Here is a 22573-nt window from a genome sequence, read left to right as displayed (position 1 = left end):
GAAAAAGGGTACTGACTAATCAAAAACAAGGCAATGCTAATTTACTGAAACTAATATTTGTATTTATTGCATCTGCATCTAAGAGGGGATATTTATTATTTAACCAATTCATTAAGTTTTTCTTAAGAGGCCACATTTGTCACATGCATCGATGGTAAAAAAAAAAAAAATTCATCAATTACCAAAATACAGACGCATATTACTAACTATGTTACTTGATAGCAACACGTTAAATAGCATGCATTCATATAATACTATTCAAAACTACCTTGAAGAATCCGTGGGGTTTCATTATGTTAAACTTTAGGCTAACACCTTGTGAGTATTTTTGCCAGGTGAGTTATTATAGGCTTTACCTTCAGTAGAACATCTAACAAACGATGCAACAAGTCCACATGCACAAGTTTGCATGTGAAAGAAAATATAATTGATTGCATGTCTGCCACATCTTGGTTGAAAAGATAATAAAGGGGCCAATGGTAATTAAGTGACACCAACATTATCGGAAAGCAATGCAAAAGGTGATGCATTGATGCCTTGTTAAAAAAGCTAGAGGAATCCCAATACACAACCGCGGTGAGGAGCCCCGGCTGCATCAGGCCTGAAACGTAAACACACCACCCTGCAGCACTGTTAGCTGAGGAACCGCTGCCTGGCCGGAATGCTAGTTACACCTATGAGACCTACGCGGCCCTCGGAGTCGGGTTACCGCAAAAGGTAACTATCAAAGCAAATGCAAAATAAACCGGACACTTATTTCACAGAGAAGCAGTACTTGTCATATGAAATAAAGTCTCTTGTTGCTGAATAACTCGCACTCCGGTGAAACTCGACGGAGAGCGAGCAGCAGGAATAGCGGAATGCAAAGCCGAGCCTATTTGCAGCTCTTCAGCTAACTAGCCTAGGATGCTAACAGCAGCTAGCAGGCTGGCTCCGTCTCCCCCCTGCGACTCACCGATGTGATTGTCCTCGATGTGGACGATGAGCTCGGCGAGAGACTCGAACTGGAGACCGCAGCCGCCGAACCTGCAGGAATTGGAGAAGAAAGAAGCGGCGGCGATGCCCGTCATGTTTGCGCCGCTGGTGCATTCACCGGGAGGAGAGAGAGGGGGGACCGGGAGCCGGGGAGGTGACCGCAGGAGGAGGCAGAGTTTTCGGGTTCAGGGGAGTGGGAGAGCCGCAGAGCTTGGAGCGGCGGAGCAGACACCGGGCGGCCAGACAGGACAGCGGCGAGCGCAACTGGGAGGCAGGCGGGCCGGTGGGGGTGGGGATGGGGATGGGGGGAGGAGGAGGGTCGGCCGGTGGCAGGCTACGTCACGACTTGCATACCTGTTGGGACCATGGATCAGCTCTGACTGTGATATTATTACTAATATTGATGATAACTATCACACTAAATTAAATCAAAGTTTAATCGTAGCGTATTTACATGCAATACATGATAACACATGTGCATGCCTTTGTTATGAACACAATCTGATTTATCAGTGTGTTTTTGCAAAGGCAGTTTTTTTTAATTTATTATTTTAATAACACCCTGGTTATATCTCACATCTTAATTAATTGTAAAGGCCCAACATATCAGGAATATATGGATTTCAATCATTTTCAATTTGATGTCAATTGTATGGATATGTATTACCTATACATATAGGTCATACAGCATAATGTGTTTTACACCATACTAACATAGTGCCATATTAACTTTTACAATGAATGTAAAGTTTGCCAATTAGAACCACCAATATATAAACTTTTGACTCTTTGGTTAAACACTACACAGAGAAATGAAATGATGTAGTCACCAAAAAAAGTGCATGCAAGAGTATAGCGATTACAAAATAAATGTATTTGATAGAGACCTATAACAATCATTGGAAATACCAAAATAAATGTAATTTTCACATTTTCATTAACTGTAGACCATCTATAGCAGGTTATTTACTTTACATTTTTCCTAAAGTTGATGATTAAATTAATCATCAGCTTTTGATAACAATTACTAAGAGTCTAATCAGGAACTTTTAGCTTGCCAATGAATAGGCACTAGTAGTCTTCCAGACATTGTGTGGATGTGATGCGGAGGAGCTACTGAACTTGCAGTGACCAGGGTCACTTAGGAGTGGCAGCATCACAGTCCCAGAATAACAACTGATTATAAATTCTTGGCTCTATATTCATCATGGCAAATAGCTGCTGGTTTACCATTTTTCCAAACATTAATTTGCAGTCATGTGCTAACAATAAATCCCAATAGCACACATTTCACATTTGTTTCAGAGAGTTGTACAGTGTGTACAGCATACAACACTCCTCTCTCCCTTGAAACCCAACAATTAACGGTGAAAAATTGAAGAAAACTCCGGAATCTGCAACGGAGGATGGATCCCTCCCCAGAACGGACAGGTGTCAAGTGTCTTGTGTCTGAAAAAGCTAACGAAATTACAACAAAGAGCGCCCAAATGACCAAATTGATAATGTGAATGACAAAAAATATCTAACTTGATCGCTGTTTTTAAATTAATATTGCAGGTTTACGAAACATATCGGTGCTTTACTGCAGCTTGCAACTGAATAAAAAAAATACCATTTGCAAAGTTACCCAGAGATCAAAACCGCACATGGGTGCTGGAGTTGGTATCACTGCACTTGTAGGCTATGTGTGTGTTTGTGCGTGCATCACCCGTTGACAACAACATCTATCACATCCATAAAGTTTAAGGATTAATGTTTCCCTGTAATGGCTTGGTTGTGAGGAGGAAATTGTAATGTGTGTGTGAGTCGCAGAGAGAGCAGAATGTCCTTAAATCACTGGGGCTGGCTAACCAGGGCCGGCTGGCCTGTGTTGGACCTGTTAATCAAGCGTTAAAATGGCCTGTCATAAACCACTGGCCAGTGATTTCAGCAAACAACCTTAAGACCTAGGAACATTTTTCTGACTGTCCTCTATCCATCCAACCATTTTAAAACCCAGGCATACAAAAACATAAAATAAATTCCCATTCACAGCCGTTAGAAACAAATGTGCTCACACAAACAACATGACCTCACCTGGTGTCCACACATGTACAGTATAGAAATCAAGTGACTTCATCAACCTAACACAGATGTTCTCTCTTACACACAAACACGTGAAGACACACACGCAACATAAACACACTCATTACACGCACATGGTGTATCAGAGCAGTGACAGTGACGCAGTTTCCAACACTATTGCGTAAATGAGAAGTGGTAGCATGTGTTGTGAAATGCAAGATAGAATGGGAGAGACTTGAAGCGAGTTTGTGGTGCATGACATCACTTGAACTGTGTCTAGCGCACAATGTAACAGCTTGGGATGGATTTCAAATTGGCATGGATTACATTATCAGCTCTTTTTTCGCTGAAGACAAACAGTCCAAGCAGTGGATCTGCATGTTGGGAGAGAGATGTGTGTATATTTAAATATAACCATTTGTTACAGAATCAAATGACTGTAACTTGGATTCTGTTAAACTTTAAAATACATGTTTCCAAATAATTTGCTAAATCCCACATTACCCACTATCTGCTGTGATAACAAATAGTCATAAACCATCATGGATCAAATCAAAACAGTTTGGCAGCGGAGCCAGATGTGAGATGTAGCTACAGTGAGGATAATGTTACGTGGGAATGTAGGTCAGTAAGTTTGTTTGACCTTTGACCTTAAACCCCATATTTTCTTACAGACAGGGTGACATCAGCCTTCTCTAGGAAGCTCCCAGTCTGGCTGTTAAAAGCCATGCTGAGGTGAAAGTGCCAGATACTAATGGCTGGTGTAGCCTCTGAGTTATGGAGGTAGTTGTAATCTCAGTGGCTTTGTCTGCTCCAGGGCACCAGCCAGAGACTTCCTGTCTGCCGTCATACGCTTTTTAGTGTTAGTGTGCACTCTTCACGGGCAAGCGCGCCGTAAAACATCCCATATCTTCACTGAAAACAAAGCTCAGTGATTCACATCCACATGGGGGAAGAGCCCAAAACACAGTGACATCATCACAACTTCCTGTTTCTTCTTGTTTCTCTGGCAACCAGAATTTGCATACTCTAGGCGATTGGTGGATGATGAGTCAGTGGGGCTTGGTCCCGTTTTGGACTTCAATCACAACAAAACCATATCCCTCTGTTCAGCTGCAGGCCGGAAAGCCTGACCAAACATGGCAGAGATATTACTGCATGGCTTAGCTCAGCAGAGATGTGAATGACCAAAGTCCCCTCCTCTTATTTTGTACAATGGCCAATGGGATTTAATGTAATCATATAAAGGATATTGATCAAATACCATATCAGTGAGCATTTATTTATTTCAGTCAAAATTAGGATCAAAATACTTTATTTGGGCCAATTTGACAGTTGCTTTATTAAAAAATAATTAAATTAGTTGTATACACATAGAGAAGTTAAAAAACGCACATTCTACTACAATAAACAAAGAGAATAAATATTTATATTACAATATGTACAGTAGTGCAAAAATATTAATATCGATATAAATTCTGAAAAAAAGAAAAGTGCTGGAATTAAATGTGTTACTTAACTGAAAATAATTTATCAAAAAGATACATAAGGCAGAATGATTATCCCTCTCTTTCTCATATATGTATAACATGATAAACAATACGATTTGAGTACAAATAGTAATGAATAACAACTTATTTAATTGGGAATCTCTCCATGGAAAAATCTGTTTATAGGCCTAGTAATAATAATAATAACAATAATAAAGAAAATATGAATTTGTTTAAATTAGGATTATTATTATTATCCTTGTTATAATTATTATTATTAGGGCCTATTATTATACTAGCATTAGTTGGACAAAAGTTTGTTAGCCTGATATCAATGGCTATTACAAACTCATTACCTCATCATATTCTCAGTTTCGTTTTTTGGGATCAATTCGGTAAGAAGCCCTATTACATTTGACCTAAACTTAAGCCTGCTCTTGTTTCATAATAATCCTTTTATTTTAAGTTAAAAATAAGTCATAACTATCAGAAAAGATGGAAAAGCATTGAGGGTACTCATTTTCCGCATATAAACTAGATGCAGACACTGGGACCTCCCGTTTCAGACACACACAGAAAGAGGGGAGGGAGGGGAAAAAACAACAGTGTCTCATCCGCCCACCCGGTCTGTCCCGTGTCCCGTCACGTTGCGGTCGGTGTGTCTAGTTGTGTGTCTGTCCAGGTCCGCACCATGCTGCTGTCCGGTCCCGTCCCCCTACCGGCCGGTGTCCTAAACCCCGCCCCCCTTCAGCCCCTCTCTCCGTACGGGACCGCAATGATTTAGAACTTCAGGAATCCCACGTGACGTCACCGGGTGATGTAATGCTTCTGTAAATAGATCGTATTGTAATCTCGCTCCAGTCCAACGTGGTTCCTCTCTGGAGCGCCGCTCGTCCCTCTCCACTTGTAGGTAAGCCTGAGCAACTTTCATTCACAAAACTTTTAAACTCAAGTGACGCGGATACACTGTGCTGAGTTTATATTCTGAAGTGTATTTCGTTCTTATTTATTTTTGACGCTACTGGAAAGTTAAGATTTTTTTTGGCTTGGCTGTCCCGGTGAAGTCTCATCATCAGACGGACGAGGTTGAGCGCGAGTGTCTATTTGGGGGGTGTGACAGCACTCTCCATACAGCTGTGCCGGGTTGTTTTTTAGTTGAACAGGTTGCTATACGGAGCGTTAGGAAAGGAAACACACCAGCATGTTCTTGGGACACATACGGGCACTAACCGTTCGGCTGCAGGACGAGTTTCTGGTCGGAACCGCTGCTTAAAACCTACATTTCGGAAGAAAAACGTATTCGATATTATGTTGTTGACGTCTATCCACCAAACATGGCAACTTTGAGAAGTAAGTAAGTTGCTTCTTTTGTTTTAGCTGGACATATTGTACAGGATTCTCAAGCAGGTGTTTCTTTAAAGTTGTATTATGTCATTTATCATGACTGAAAATAGAGGACAGAAAAAAGTCTTAGATTAAGTTGCAAATATATAATAGAGGCAATTATCCGTCTTGAATTGACAACGTGTTGTCTGGTCCGTTGTTGGGTTTATGTATTAAGGATGACGTCATTCCGCGTTGATGTAATCGTACTGACAGAAGGTTTTGCTGAAAATGTGCTGAGTCTGCTCATCTTGCTCAAGTGCTGCTTAAAGTATAGAAAGAGAGCTAGAAAACAGTGGATGATATTTATGATTAACATTAACTACGCTTTCTATTTATTTACGCCTTAATATATCACATTATGTAGCACTGCACCAAGAAAGACTATAAACCATGTGCAGCAAAAGGATGTAACCATTTGACTGTTTCCACTGATTTTCTACTTTATTTTATTATCTATCTCTCTTTCTATCTGTAATTGTGTTGTTGTGGACACTTGCTTCATCATTCCATTTTATAATACACACACACACACACACATACACACACACACACACACACACACACACACACACACACACACACACACACACACACACACCTATGAAGTCACCTCTACTTGCAGGGGTTGGAAAATGGGGGCTGAGGCAGGTTTAAACCTGTCAGGAGTAGGCCGACAGTGCAGCCCTCCCCTTGCCGCCTCCCACCCTCATTCCTTCTCTCTTCCATTCATTGTGATTTCCTCCCTCTCTTTCTCTTTCCCTCTCTCTCTCTCACACTGCCACTTGCCCTTCCCATTCCTCTCACCATCACCCTAATGTCCCTCTCCAACCCCCACCCCACACACTTTCCATTTCTTATGGAAGAGTGTACTTTTGTTGCCCTCTCTTTCTCTCTCCTCGCTCTTCTCTTCAGCTCTCACTTTCCCATGACACAAAGACCCACTTTGCTGTCTTCTCAGCACTTAATGCTCACACAAATGCAATGTTTGCTTCAGGGAAAAGTGTGTAAGTGTAAAAAGTGCCCCTCGCTTTTTTTCTTGTTGTCATCCCTGCCATCTGCTTTACTGTTTCCTTTCTTCCTCCTCCCTGAGTTATCAGTAAACACTTACTGTGGTAGGAGGATGAAAAGTCAAGCGAGGGTCACCCTGCTGACCTCTACAAGTGTGTGAATCTCATTTGGTGACACACAGCTTCGAGGTATGCCTGAGGCCATTGAGTTGGAGGCTCCTTCCTTTGCTCTCAGTGGAAAGTTAGGGGTCAGCAGCAGCAGCACTTCAAATAGTTATAATTACCCCCAACAAGGCTTAATATCTCCATTCAAGAACTGAGTGTGTTGATCCGAGAGTCATCGCTACATGCGGGTTCATCATTCTGTCTGTGTTGTTATTTTCACCCTCTCTGACGTTGACTTTATTTGATGTTTTGAAAGCGTTGTATCCCCCGATGAAAGCTTTATCGCACTACATTTACACAAAAGTAAATGATGTAAAGCTTTAATTCCCTTTTGTTGCCTTCATGTTATTAGTTATAATGAATACAGTATTTATTAAAGCACTTCCTCATAAAAAAATGACTATGTAGCAATGCTGCTGCTCTCCCGCTGGCACCAAAGGGATCATTTTCCTACAAATAATGTTGTGTCTCTGGGTGAAGCATTTATCATCTGTGGCACCTACTTCGTTGCACACCGCCTCAACAATAAAGACGTGATAATAGCAGGATTAATGTATCGTATACGAGCTCACTGTGTGATTTATCTAAGGGCACTTTCTCTGAGTAATTAAAGAAGAGCTACGAGCGTCCTGCCGAATTAAATCATCACACAATGAACTGACATCCGTAGTATGCTTCACACAGTAATGATGAATTATTTTGTGCTTGCTTCTTATGTTTTGCAGGCTGGTGTATGACATGAATGACAAACAGGACAGGCCTTATATGTGCGGCGCACCCGGCTGCTCTCAGGTCAGTTTGATGTGTGATACACCTGCGTATGTAAAAATATATTTGCAGGAAAATGTATGATTGTTAGTATCAAACTAAATTATTAACATAGGATACAGACATCTATTGAAGATTAAATAATGTTGTGAAGTCATGGTTATCAATTGTGGACACTGGCAGGCGGATTAATGGGATTTAAATTGTAAAAATAAACAAATATCATAAAATATAAGGTAGCATACTCAGTTCTGTGCTAAAGAGCAATACAAAAAATATAATAAGAGTTCAATATATAACACAATAATTTTACATATAATCAACCACGTTCAGACCATTGTGACTGATTAGTCAGCTATAAAAGACGTCAGCTGATTTGATTGCACATCTCATCCCATGTGTCGTGTCATGCAGCTACACGCATCTCTTCATATCTTTCTCACTCTGTCGGTCTGCAGCGCTTCCAGTTAGAAGAGCATCTGACCATCCACGGACGTAAGCATGAGATGTCCCTCAAGTTCTCCTCCATCAAGGCGGATTTGCCCTTTACAGGTGAGAGAGCACAAGAGGGGGAAAAAACATTTAGCCAAGAGCTAATAGTTGAGTTTGTGTATCCCCATAAATACTGGTCTTGTGTGTTCACTTCTTAGACGTGCTATATATCACTCTGTTGTCTGCATGTGTGTGTGGTGAACTCTTTTCAGGATCAGTTCTTGATGAAAAAAATGATGACACAACGTTATACAATACGAAATCAGATAAGCTCGATACAGGCTTCCTTTCCTCAGATAGTCTGTGCTGTGAAACGGAGCTGCTCATGTTGCAACATGTACAGTATACTCCATCAGATTTGACAGAAAACAGTGATAACGCTTTCAGTGAAGACCGAATTTCATAAACCTCCTAAGATATTTTTAGTCCTTGTTTGTTTATATTGCAAAGTGAGAGGTGCAGGGTTACAGGTACAGGAGAGGAACTTGTGGGAGAATTGATGCAACTAAATGCTTTTGGATGCCTCAGCTTGTTACTGTGTGTGCCAGGGTTTCACAATAACACTATGTTAGTTTCCTGATTTATTGAAAATATTTTTACCAACATCAGATGGACACTTTTATCAGTGCAAAAGTGGCTTTTTGACTGTAAATATACCACCGTTTTTTAATTCTTGTTTTGATTGATTACATAATTGTTTTGTCCATCTTAAAATCTCTCAGAAATATTACAAGTTGACATATTTAATACACTTTTTTTATGCCCAACCAACCGTCCAAAAAAGCTAAAAGCATTTAGTTTAAGCAGAAGCAGATGTAATGCATTTATGTTTGAAAAATGCCTTGACCACAGTAATAGAAGTTGTGTGATATCCTTTTCCTTTTCTTTTTTGCTTGATTTTCCCACAAGCGGATAGAAAAAGGGTCAGCATAACTCTTTTTGAAGAGCGGCTAACCCTGAAGAGAATTAAATTATTAATGTTTAATTAATTATCATGGGATTATGCAGGGATGTGGTGTCCCATGATATGCTATTTAAGATGCTTTTTGTGATTGCAAAAATAGACCAGGGGAAAAAAAGTGCTTTAACATACGTGTAACAGCAAATTATCATTCTCTCTGCGTCCTGCAGCCTGTCACGCCTCCTGCAGGAAATCTCATGTCAAAACAAAGAGCGCAGCTGACCTTTGACCCCTGCATGTTTAGGCGGCTCAGAGAGACAGGCTGATGTTATCACGGAGAGAGACAGAGCAACGCTCAGAGGAGACTTGTTTCTCCTCTTTGCTTAACAGATCGGAAAACAGTCGATTTACAAATCAAATAACAGGAAATACTTTTATGTTGTAGCAATTCATTCATTTTTATTTTTTTGTTTGTGTATTTGTATTTCCCGCTTCTAGACCAGACTCCGACGCCAACCCGGTTTTTGCAGAACTGTGAAGAAGTTGGTCTTTTCAAGGAGATAGAGGAAGAGTTTCTTCAAGCACAAGAAGAAGAAAAGAGCAAACAGGTAAAACATTTCTGACTGAACCTCATCCTAACTTGAGTCTTAACAGCAAGAATCAAGAAACAATGTTGACTTGTGCCGTGCTGTTGATAGGTGTTTGCTTGTGAGCTCTGTCAGATAAGCGTTTTGACTGACACCCGAGTGTGAGGGAGATAAAAGCAGTCAGACTCAATTAGACGATTGCAGATATCTGACCGGCATTGAGGAAAGACACACCGGGCGATCACATTCCCCCCTGTGAATTAAACAGCTACACATCAAACACAAAATATACACACACCTAAATAAATGTACGCACTTACACGTAAAAAATAACCACACAAACACAAACACAGACTGAAAGAAGACACCGCAAGTTTAAAATTGTCCCAGCTGATTGTCGCTCACAATTCTCTCCACAGACGCTTCCTCATAATGGGCCTTCCTGTATGAACCAGCAGCTAAAATCCCAGCTTCAGCACCAGCACCCCCAGCCACCGCTGCACCACCCCCAGACCCACCCCCTGCAGCACCCGCAGTCCCACAGCCCCATGATGGGCCCAAGCTGCAGTCTGAACGCCCAGCAGGCCCTGTCGTCCCCGCAGTCCGGATCCGTCATCACCCAGGCTCCTTCAGCCCTCACACACTCAGGGTGAGTACGGCAGCACACACACCTTAGGAGGAGAGTTTAAAGCTGGTGTGAAGAAGGGACTTATCCATAGTCAGTGTGTGAGCTGCAGTAAAGGATGGTCAGCATGCTGCCACTTTGGAGAAATATGTACAGGCACAGAAGATAAATAATGTACAGCTGTGGAAGGGGGCAGCAGCAACACATATTTTCATCACCCTAAAAGAAATGACCACAAAAAAAATAAAGATCACTTCAAGTGTGAGCTATATAAAGAACATTTAAAGCTTTACCTTGAACTTTCCACCAGGGAACTGAAGCCGTTTTTTTGTTTGTGTAATTTTGTGATTTTGTTGAATCCAAACTAACCTTTAAAAACACTTTAGTCACCAAAAAGCATATATACTGACCAATCAAGGCAGCGGTAGACAATAACTCTTCTAGGTGGTGAACTGACTTTGTCAATGGAGCTTGGTGGCTTTGAAGAAAGCGCAGGTAACGGCTGCAGATCCCAATGGAAAGGGCTGTCTAGGGGCAGGGTAACATGGTCAAATACTCAAAATATAGCGTACATTTTAAATGATAATGCATTTATTTGAAATGGCTAAAATACATTTTGCCTACAAATGTTTTCCACAGCAGAACTTGGCTCTGCTTCCGTGCTATTCCTATTCCTGAGGATTTATTGACCACCTTGACATATTGATAATTCCCTCATAAAACCCTGCTTTAAAAAACCCAAACTATCCCTTGAAGGCATCTATTTTCAGCAGCAGAACGTATTGCCTTCATCACATATAGACACACACACATATTTCCTTTTAATGTTGCCTTTTCTCACTCTTTCTTCCTCTCCTTCACCCTGTCTCGCCCATCCTGTTTTGGACGTATTATAAATCATTCTGCCTGGGCATTTCCCCCTGCATAATTTATCACTGCACTAATGAACTGAGAGAAAGGAGGGAGAAAAATAATGCAAACATCAATTTACTGCAAGAACAAAGTCATAGCATTAGAGATTGATAACTGCTACACACACCCACTCAGACCCATTACCACTGCCCACCCTGCCACCCAAATACTGCCTGTGTTGTGTCTGTGAGGCTCAGAGCCTGTGCAGCCTCCTCGGCTCCGCGGTTATCACCCGTCCTTCAGACAGATTAGAGTAAGAGTTCCTGTCTTTCATCTGAGCGGCTCCCAGCAGCTGCTTTCCCTCCGTCTGACATTTCAACATTGGATTTGGATTTATATGTCATCTGAATATCTCATTACATTTACCGTGGGTTGAATTAACAATGTTAATACCCATTTTTCTTGGAGCATGCTGTTTGATGTGAAAAATAGTATTGTTGTATTTCAGGCATGTCAAATATAATAAATTATTAAATGATTAAAATACCCAAGACTTTAGCCGATGAAAAAGTAACATTGTATCTTTAACTGTAAAAACTACATTCCAGTTTACCTCAATGTGGACATTTTGTAACTGGTAAATATCTAAAATTGCATCTGTCAATAGATTATGATTAATCTTTATATTTATAAGTATTTATAAAATATGTTAGTTGAAATTATTTAAAAAAGAATCAAACAAAAATAGTCTCTTGCATGTTCCGTTTCTCCATGCTATAATTAAGTGCTTTTGCTTGTAACGCCATCTTCCTACTGCCCTTTCATATTTACTGCCAGCTTCTTTCACAAATTGTAATTTAACTGCTACTTCAGTGATTTAATTTGTCTTTTCTTTCACTTTTCCATAAAATATAGTTCTTAATTGGTTTGTCTACTAGCCATAATGTCACCAAATAAATCAGAATAGGCAGTTTTATAATAACATTATACCCTGGGAACATTATGAATACATGGTCAGTGCCTTAAAGGGGAACACTTGCAAATCTAATAATTACAAAAAAACATTTCCCATGGCCTAGGAACGTTTATTCAACATTTGGAAACATCAGCAACTTAAAGCCAGAAACTAGAGAATAAAGTGTCAAACTTGTGATGTGATCAAGTATATACTGTAGATCTGCTATATAGACAATAACTGGAAGACAGATTTTGTTTACCAACAGAATGTTTTTGATCTTTCTCCCACATTAGCATCATTATTTGTAATGTTCCCATTTCCTAAACCAAAAAGAAAATGCCCTGACACACTAAGAGCATGCCCCTTGGTGATGTCAGTGTTACCTCAAACATCTTTCCAAACACATTGTCAATGAAGCAGTGTCAGACCTGATACCTGATGACATACACTTTCGGGTTTGAGTCATTTTACAGCCTATTCTTATCCCGACACCCTGTCTTACAAAAAGAAAAGCTCTCTCATTCTGCTTGCAACATATAGTAGACAAACAAAGCCTCTTTCCCACATTAGATGAACCAAAGGGCCAAAATGACATTGTAAAGTCCAAACATCTGTCCCCGGGCAGACAGGACAGGACTGTGGGCAGTGACTGAGGCTTGATAATGGCACATCAAATCAGTGCCAGCTGAATCCAGACAGCATGTTAGTCAGTGAAACCAGCTAAGTGTTGCTAAACGAACCACGGATCGTGTGTCTGACTGTTTCCCCTCGTGTTTACGACCAGTTTCCATAGCGACCTGGTTTCTAAATGTGTCTGGCTGTTGTCCCGGTAGAACTGTTGTGGTTACGTGAGGAAATGCTGTTTTGGTTTGTCTGTACTTTGTTGTATGTTAAACGGGCCGCATACCCCAGATTCAGTGGTGACATCATTGCGGATGACATCACCGCGGCCACGGCTGCCCACGCTCTCTTATTGGCTGAGAGCCAGAGCGGTTAGCTCAGCACATGGCACCCCGGGTCTCTGCGCCCCCCGCTGAGATCCCTGAGCTCCTCTCCTCCCGCTCAAGCTGTCACTTTTTTCCATACCTCTGTTTTCGTTCACTTGTTTCGCCTCATTACAGTTTAGTTTCTTAACCTCAAACCTCTGTTTACGCCGTCCAGCCCACAAACAATAACAGTTAGATTGTTGTTTGTTTTTTGAGGGAATGCTTTTGTCCAGATTTTAAGTGTTTCCTCACCCAGATCATAAAACAGCTCATCTTCTCACTTGCTTTTAGTGGTTTGTAGATATTTTATGTTTTATTTGCCCCACATTTCCACCTCTTAGATTTCTTACCCTGCTAGTGTTGCCAGGTTGGACTGGCTCGAGGTAATCCAATAAGATCCTAAAACCCACCTTCTCCCCTTTTCTCTCATAACACTCACATGCACGTAACCTGAGATCCTCCCTGTTAAACTCTGAGGCAGGGAAATAATTCAAGAAGTTGAGTCATGCAAAATACGGTCACCCTTTTTTTAACTATAAAATGTAAAAAAAAAAAATCCTTAAATGAAATAGATTTTACAGTGTTCGCAGAGGAATCGATGACAAATAATTCAAATTTAATTAGAGCCAGATTGGTCCACATTTGGCAAAACTGCCTCCACCTCAGAACAGTGGAGGTAAATATAATAAAATGGTTGTGCGAACAGCTTTGAACATTTGTTTTTAAAATGATGGAAATAGAAACAACTCTTTCCAGAAACAGATGTCTCTGTTATTCTGGATAATCCACAGAACAAAAGTGTTTGATTCGGATTATTTGTTTCTAATGAACAGTAAAGTCTGTGGATTATCCAGAGTAACTGGGAAATTGTTTCTGAAAAGACAGTTGAAATCCCTAACTGTTTAAATGTATTTAGCACCTCAAACACAATTCCAATTGGCTTCAAAGCATTGGGATGGAGGCAGAAAACTCTGAGATGGATATTTAAAAAAAGAGACACAATCTGTTTCTCTTGAGGTAAATAAGTAAATGTGTTGCCAATGCCAATTGTTGGTAAAAAAAATCAAATAGGATTTGACCTAATCCATCTTCTAATCACTGTGATTAATGTCATTCATTATTTCACCCCTAGTTGACTTTTTGTTGACCATTTCCATCTACCTCTGCCATTTAAGCCATACATGTTTAAACCTGCACCCCTCTCTGAACTGGATAAGTGAAACTTTAGCCGTGGATGTCTCTGACTCGTCCCTCCCTCTCTCTCCCTCTGCGGCTGACCACAGGCCGGTTCCCGGGTCGCTGTCCTCCCTCCTCCACATGCGAAACAGACACAGACAACCGCTGCCAGCCTCCTTACCTGGCACGCTGCCAGACCCCGCCATGCAAGGGGCAGCTGCTCAGCACATGCCTGTAAGTTCCAGAGACTCACACACATACATTTGCATCCAGACATGCATGATTTATGGATGCAGGTATAGTGTTCAAAGTGGTCAAGATCCTCGAGTTGGAAAATATTCATGGCTGACAGAAAAAATCACTTCACTCTTGTGTATGAATTAATGAAAAGTGTCAAACTCCAAATGGATGTGACCTTGTGAGGAACTCTTTATGCTGGAGGTTATGTATGCGCTATAGCTTTTCCTTGTAACGCTTGAAAGGTTATTTTTGTGTCAATTCCTTTCCTTCTTCAGATGGAAAAGCAAATGTCGTGTGTAATGGGTTTACCCGGTCCTGGACACAACCACCCCTGTTCCTCGCCTCAGGTACTGAGCACACATTTTCTTATTGTTTCTCACTGATTATTCGTTTCCTTTTCCTGTATGAGCACAACATACATATATACAATTGCTGACAACAGTTAGTACAGCTGGACCACTCGTGGCTTCTTGAAAACCTATACCAAGGCCATTGTTTTTGGAATAGAGCTGATAGTCATTTCTTAACCATTCTTATACTTGCACAGTGAGAATAAAGCTACAACCAGGAGCTGGTTACTTCATATTAGCACACAGGCTGTACAACAGGGGAGAACATATAGCCTGAATCTATCCAGAAGTGACTAAATCAGCCTTTCCCAGCACCCCTAAAGCTCACCTATTTAAATGTTATATCTCATCTTATTTAATCTGTACTAAAACTAACATGTATAAAGGGGCAATTTGCCGTAGTAGTCCCTGTAGGCGAACGCGAGAAAAATAAATGAATGGCGATAAAAACTAATACAAATTGGGAAATTGGGTGTTTGACTGAACATTCAGATTCAACATTAATTTGAAGCGATTCTGTAACAGACTTCAGAAAGATAAAGAAAATACATTTCTGCAATTTTACTCACAGCAGTCATGTTGCAGGATTTCGTTTTGTCCTTTCTGCCGCTCAACTAAGGGAGCGTTCCAGAAGGGGAAAGTGACTGGTCTTTGTGTCACGGTTTATTTTTCAATGTGCCTTATATTTAGTGCTATATAGAGCTATCAATCTTCTTATATAATTCTCCAACTGAAATTAAATAACTATATTACTCAAACTGCTGTGCCATTCCTCTGAAATTGAAGCCACAAAACACACATTCTGCCTTTGGCTTATTATTCTCTAATCAGGACAGGCGGGAAACAGAGTGTAATTCTACACTTTAACCAACACACACACACACACACACACACACACACACACACACACACACACACACACACACACACACACACACACACACACACACACACACACACACACACACACACACACACACACACACACACACACACACACACACACACACACACACACACACACACACACACACAGGTCCCGCACCACAGGAAGTCCTAATCTACATGCTCTCCCTGGCTTTTCTTGGTTGTTTTATTTTCCTTGTGTCAACTTGCTCTCAATCTCTACCCTTGTAAATTTTACATAACCTCTTTCTAGGTGCATGTAGTATAAATTGTTAAATATGTGTGCTATCAAAAGCAACTTCAAAGGGAAAACTGTGAAAACACCCTGCGTCCACCCAAACACACACACTCACGGGTTATGACTTCATGTGCAGAGCTTGTATATAGAGTGGCAAATGAAAAGTGGTCTCAGGTTTTGGAGCTGCTCAGGTCGCAGGTTCAAATCTAAACCTTACTTATTTGAACACACACACACAACCCCCTTTTCTCCAGACACATTTAAATTGTATTCTATTATAATTTAGTCTCGTCTGATGTTGTGTTTTAAAATTCCGAGGTATGAAACATGACCCTGCTTCTGTAAAACCACAAAAAGGGTTATTAACATGCCTCTGTTGTACAGTGACTCCACTCTCAGCTGAAGAGGAAAAGTAAACGTCCAACAAGTGGATCAGTGTTTCATGTACAGTTCTGTCTTCATTCACTGATCCCTCCAGACAGAAATATCAACGTGGTGTGTCATCCAGGCCAAGGAGACCCATGATGTAATCACAGGCCCCAGTGTCAGGCTGTTTCTATGTAGTATACAGAGCTGAGATACTCACGTCCCGTCCTGTTTGCTGTGTGTGTGTGTGTGTGTGTGTGTGTGTGTGTGTGTGTGTGTGTGTGTGTGTGTGTGTGTGTGTGTGTGTGTGTGTGTGTGTGTGTGTGTGTGTGTGTGTGTGTGTGTGTGTGTGTGTGTGTGTGTGTGTGTGTGTGTGTGTGTGTGTGTGTGTGTGTGTGTGTGTGTGTGTGTGTGTGTGTGTGTGTGTGTGTGTGTGTGTGTGTGTGTGTGTGTGTGTTTGACTGGCACTGGGCTGGCTGGCACAGACAGACTCGGTGACCTCATCCTTGGCAACGGCTAAATGTGCTCCCTTTTTTCGCCGTTGAATGGTTGAAGGGGGAAAAAAATCTGCTTCTTCTCTTAGAGAAATATTGTGTAACAGGGAACAGATAGCAATATTGCCGGAGAGAGAGAGAGGGAGGGAAGGAGGGAGGAAGGGTGATGTCATGCTCTAAACATGACCTCTCCCTCCTCTGCTGAGGGGAGGAGAAAGGTGAGATGAGGTTTAATTTAGCTCTTACAGTCTGTTTAGTCAGATGATATGCGGGAATGGTAAAGTGTGAAGGTACCAAGCTGCAGACTGCAGCATTTATTGGAACACAGTATCCCTCTTATCTACAGTTGTTTTTACAGTTGTGGATAATTGGGAGAAAAGCCGATGATGGGCTGAGCGGGAGATAGAGGCTGAGAGCGGTTATCATTTTAATTTTGAGACATTTTGCTACTTAAAGGTAGAATACTGTGGGATACTAAGGCTCGTTTGACCCGAAATGGCCCGAAGTGGCCTGTATGTTTGATAGCTTATCTGCTTTTAGCATACACTGTTTATATCTGGATAAATATATCTGTACATACAGTCTGCGGTTGTTACCGATTTAGTCGCTGTTGGGGGTCAAGCACACCAAGTATAAGAGTTGTGAAACATTTATGTATGACAACAGCTCTTGGTGTTAAGTGTTTAGTGTGTCACATCGTTAGGCTTAATAACCCTGTGGGCATAAGTGGAAAAAGTACTCATCCTTTACTTAAGTAGAAGTAGTAATACCACAGCCTAAACATACTCCATTGCATGTAAAAGTCCTGAGTTCAAAATGCTACTTAATTCAAATGAAAAAGTAGTCATTACGCAGATAGGCTTTCTTGGGTGTTGCATTATTATAGAATATTATTCTGTTTATTTATTACCACTTAAAAATACATATAAGAGTTTACTTACTGTATTGTTTGTGGATCCAAGTTTGGATACTCTGTTTACTAGTGGGAAGATTATTATGTTTCATAAACCATAAACACGTCATGTGTTTTTATGTAATTTGCAGCATTGAGCATTCAACTAAGCCATTTAATAAAGTGGCTTAAACAGAACTCAACCCCAAATCCATCTAGGCCTAAATGGATTTAAGTTGTATTTCATTCGTTGACGATAGACTTTCAGTGATACAGAAACTATATTTCAATTCTTTCACCTCCTCTTATAGCAGGTTCACAAGCCTTTGAGACATTCAAGAGTCTGTAATGTTCCTCGAGGCCATGATACAATCAGAAGGAATCTGCTGTTTAAATGAGAAGATGTGATAATATACAAACTATTATGAGAGTGTCAATTACTGAGGTTAATCTCTCTTACGGATATGATATCTACAACTCTTGACTCACAGCACACAGCCTTTTCAATAGCAGAAATGGGATATTTGTGAGGTATGCATTGGTTTGGGTGATTGCACATGTGGTCAACATAATTCGAGGCTGACATCATATCTCATACATATATACATATTGTTATTTTCAGCTGGTATTTAATGTGTTATGCAACATCAAATGTTTTTTTACAGTGACTCAAGCTGTGGAATGTACTTTAAGTACTGTACTTAGGTACAATTTTGAATGATATTCAGCAGCAGTTTAAACAAAGTAGTTCAAATGAGCTCGGGCTTAATTCATCAAAAATCAAATCCAGTAATTGAATATATACTGTATTTGATTTTAAAATGGCGCATAACGAGTACTTTTGGTATTTTAAGGATCCAAAAACATTTATAATTTTACATAAATAAGATTTTGAATGCAGTACTTTAACTAAAGTATTTTTAAATCAAGTATTGCTACTTTCACATGTTTAAAAATACTTATCCACCACTGCGTGTACCACATGAATACTTAAATATATATATGGTCTTTTTTTGTCTCTTCTCAGAGATCCAAACAGACGCTGGGCCATCATTTCCAGCAGCACCACCCTGCCATGGTGGGCATCAACAACCCTGTGACAGCCATGGATCACATGATGGAGATGATGTCACAGCGTCATCAGGCTCCACCACTACAACACCACCCTCATCCTCCTCATCATCCGCAGCTTCCTGCTCCGCCCATCACTTTCCAACAGCGATGCCACGCTCCGCCTCCGCAGCACATGGGAAGTCCCCACAGCCTCCACCAGCAGGCTCACCAAGCCCCGCCCGCCCACCTGCACCAGGGCTCGCCTCCTGCACCACCCCTGTCTATTCCTTCACAGGTACGATGCTTTATATTCACTGCTTTGCCCAGTGATGATGGTGAAACCTGACTTTATATTATATCCATCAGTATATATACTGTGCCGATGAAGGACCTACTGTGTGGAGGTTTGGGAAACATTCAAAACAATCTCACATCTGTTTTTTTGCTAGAATACAGCTGAACACTTTCAAAATGGGTTGTTTATCATGAAATAACTCTTCATTTAAAATTCACACTTGAGACGGCTTTAAAATTGCATAAGTAATGTATACACTATACATATATTATTCTGCTTTCAGTCTGTTTTAACACATTTCGCCAAATCATGTCCACAAAAACCACATCACATAGACATATCATTTTTTTGTTTTACTTTATTAAAATGTAATGACAATGTTATCAATATTATGAAAAGGGTACGTTTAATAAGGTTAGGCTTCAGATGAAAGCTATTGGGGGAGTATTCATTTACTTTGGTTTGAACCGTGATGACCTACTATTGCTATTCAGAATTTGTATTTGTATCCGAGTTGTATAGAACAACTAAAATATGCTAAACTAAATACATTTCTGCATTACGGCCTGGTAGGGTTACTTTTTAAAGGTTTTTTGTTTTTTTGCAGTTATCACCAGTTGCGCAGCAGATGCATCCACCCCACTCCCAGCATTCAATGCAGGCAGATAGTAGCTGCAGCAGTGGAAGTGGAAGTGGAGGAGGAGGAGGAGGTGGTGGGGGAGTAGGCAGCCACCGCCGCAGGAGGACGGCAGACCAAGACCCCGACCAGCGCAGGCAGAAGTTCCTGGAGCGAAACCGGGCTGCAGCCACCCGCTGCCGACAGAAGAGGAAAGTGTGGGTGTCGTCGCTGGAGAAGAAAGCTGAAGAGCTGACACACACTAACCTGCAGCTACAGGTGGGACACACTCTGCACACACACAAGTACACACAAGTTAACACAATCTGCACTTCAGGGATACTAACTGCTTCTCTCTGTGTTTCCAGAACGAGGTGACGTCACTGAGGTCGGAGGTGGGTCAGCTAAAGGAGATTCTGCTCACCCACAAAGACTGTCCTGTCAGCGCCCGGCAGAGAGAGTCACAGGGGTATCCCAGTGAGTAAAACAACTGCCCCCCTCGCTAGACATCTCACCAGCTTTTCCAGATGCCTGACACCAATCATCTCCATCCACCACTGAGGGAATAATTCAGAAACTTTGTATGTGCACATAAGCGAATACCCCATGGTGACATTGTGTTTTTATGCAAAGCCCCCCCCCTCAGCAAACAGAGCGACCTTAAACTGTCTAGCTGAGTGCAACTAAACAGCACTTAAGAGTAAAAACTCTGCTTTTAACCCCCACAGTCTCCAAATATTGGTACATGCACTTTTATTCCTATGGAGAGCCAATCGGGGGGAAGCACTGCACTCTCTTAACGCTCCATTTAAAAAGGAATGCATTTTTCATTTCCATTTTCATGCTCATTTAATGAACTCATACTTGATGGTATTTGAAATACTCTGGAGTGAAATGCAATATCTTTCCATTTTGCCTTGCATGAAGCTAGCTTGGAACAGCGTGCCCATCTTGCACTCCAGACAGGTTCAAATTAATGTTCGACAATAATTGAACCTGTATGTGACCTAAAAAGGAAAGAAAAAATATACTGCACCTTGTGGCCTAAAAGAAAGCAGCCATTATGTTTTAAAATGTTGAGTTTCAGAGAACAAAGATGGATGCAATATTGGCATGAGTTACTTTCGTATATTTCTATTGTTGTCTTTTTACCTGTATGTACAGTATTCATTTGTTAAAATAAAAGAGATATTTTCCTTTAATCTTAGCTGTCGTGTTTTTTGTAATTAATTTGCATGCATAATGCTTACAAACGGTGCTCACAGAATGGACAGTCCTCACAGGATCGGTGTCTCTGATTGACAGCTGTCTCTGATTCCAGCTGCAGGGGTGAGCCCCGCAGGAAGTCCCATCCCTGCAGGTCCTGGGCCTCATCTGCAGGCCGTCCAACACAACAGCATCTCCACCTCCTCGGCAGCTGAAGGCATGACAGGGCACGACCCCACGCCTGGACTACAAAGATGAGGGGGGGCGGATGAATCCTATCAGCCTGAATTACCTTACAATAACACTTAAGTCCGACTCAGCATCATGTATTTGCATTATGGATGAAAATGCTGAATTGGATAGGTGAATGTATACATCCATTTGAACATTGAGGTATTTTTTTCTGGTTGGAAGGGAGACCAGAACCACATACTGATACATTTCCATAACAGGTGCAAAAATGACCTTTACTGAGATGGTTACATGGCAACTGGATCCTTTCTGCAAGCCTGCTACGCTCTGACTATGCACACACACCATCATAAAACATCTGTCGCTCTTATATCTTGCACTAATTTAAAAAACATTAGTTTTATATTTCACACTATATGCCTTCTAGTTGATGCCTAAGCATCTTCTCAAACCTGTATTTTTCTACAAATAATTCATATTTACATAACAGATTTTTAATTTAAGATTTTAAATCAAACCTACATCTGTCTTGGAAAGCCATTTAAAACGCGGTTGGACAGACTTTCCATTTAGGCCGTTTTTTTTTTGCACTTCTCACTAAGACACTAACTTTAATCTGCACCTCATATTTCAATCCCTGTCAGGTAATACAACTTCTCTTATTCTGGTAATTCAATATATTTAGATCTTTTGAAATATTGTTCATCATATAAAACATGTCAGAATTATCTTTGACTCAGGAAACCTGTGATTTTGAGTAATGATATTATAAATATCTGATTGTTTCTGTACATACAGTATGGTCTAGTCTGCCATCTAGTGACTGGTTTTGTTAGTGGTTATTGACCATGATGGCCGGAATGGTCAGCATAGTGGATCATAGGGAGGCGTGTGGTGCAGTGGGTAGTGCGTTGGTGTTTGGATCAGGGGGTCACAGGTTCAAACCCCACTGCAGTCAGCATGCCGTTGTGTCCCTGGGCAAGACACTTCACCCTAAATTGCTCCTGTGGGGATTGAGTATGTAAGTCGCTTTGGATAAAAGTGTCTAACAAGTGACATGTAATGTAATAGCCTGTGTTATGTTTGGCCAGTACATAGACATCAGTCATCTGTATTACGCAAAACAAAATCTAACATTTTATTTGCCTGACTGATATTTACTATCAGTTAAGTGTCCCAAACTAAAGGACTTCATTTTGGTACCAGCTGTAGACTCTTGGACTTTTTTGTCAAAAGCTTTCCGTTCTGACTTCCTGAGTGTCTCGTGATATTAATACATTTTGTATCCATGCA

The 22573-nt window shown here is 40.9% G+C and overlaps 2 protein-coding genes across 7 annotated transcripts in view; one reads left to right on the top strand and one right to left on the bottom strand.

Annotated features, from left to right (window-relative positions):
- Positions 1 to 1289, bottom strand: part of LOC307022302 (juxtaposed with another zinc finger protein 1-like) — a 16173-nt gene extending 14884 nt beyond the window's left edge. Inside the window, exon 1 of the mRNA XM_079655033.1 lies at positions 956 to 1289. Within this exon, the coding sequence (XP_079511159.1) occupies positions 956 to 1070 (115 nt within the window). The 5' untranslated portion in view covers positions 1071 to 1289. The remainder of the gene's footprint in view (positions 1 to 955) is intronic.
- LOC307022300 (cyclic AMP-responsive element-binding protein 5-like) lies at positions 343 to 22573 on the top strand. 6 transcript variants are annotated; one of them, XM_079655027.1, is made up of 11 exons: positions 343 to 717; positions 7813 to 7879; positions 8314 to 8407; positions 9747 to 9856; positions 10255 to 10484; positions 14540 to 14666; positions 14948 to 15019; positions 18946 to 19266; positions 19874 to 20161; positions 20251 to 20359; positions 21188 to 22573. In XM_079655027.1, the coding sequence occupies exons 1-11, from the start codon at positions 662 to 664 to the stop codon at positions 21301 to 21303; spliced, it is 1590 nt and encodes a 529-aa protein (XP_079511153.1). In that variant the 5' UTR covers positions 343 to 661; the 3' UTR covers positions 21304 to 22573. The 6 variants fall into 6 exon arrangements, with proteins under 6 accessions (XP_079511153.1, XP_079511152.1, XP_079511157.1 ...); XM_079655026.1 differs by having other exon boundaries at positions 344 to 717; positions 21204 to 22573; XM_079655031.1 differs by lacking the exon at positions 343 to 717 and adding an exon at positions 5158 to 5435 and having other exon boundaries at positions 21204 to 22573.

This window comes from Notothenia rossii (assembly GCF_949606895.1).
Source record: "Notothenia rossii genome assembly, chromosome: 10".
Taxonomy (NCBI): Eukaryota; Metazoa; Chordata; class Actinopteri; order Perciformes; family Nototheniidae; genus Notothenia; species Notothenia rossii.
The sequence above is the reverse complement of the archived record's forward strand: the minus strand, read 5'-3'. Positions and strand labels throughout refer to the sequence as shown.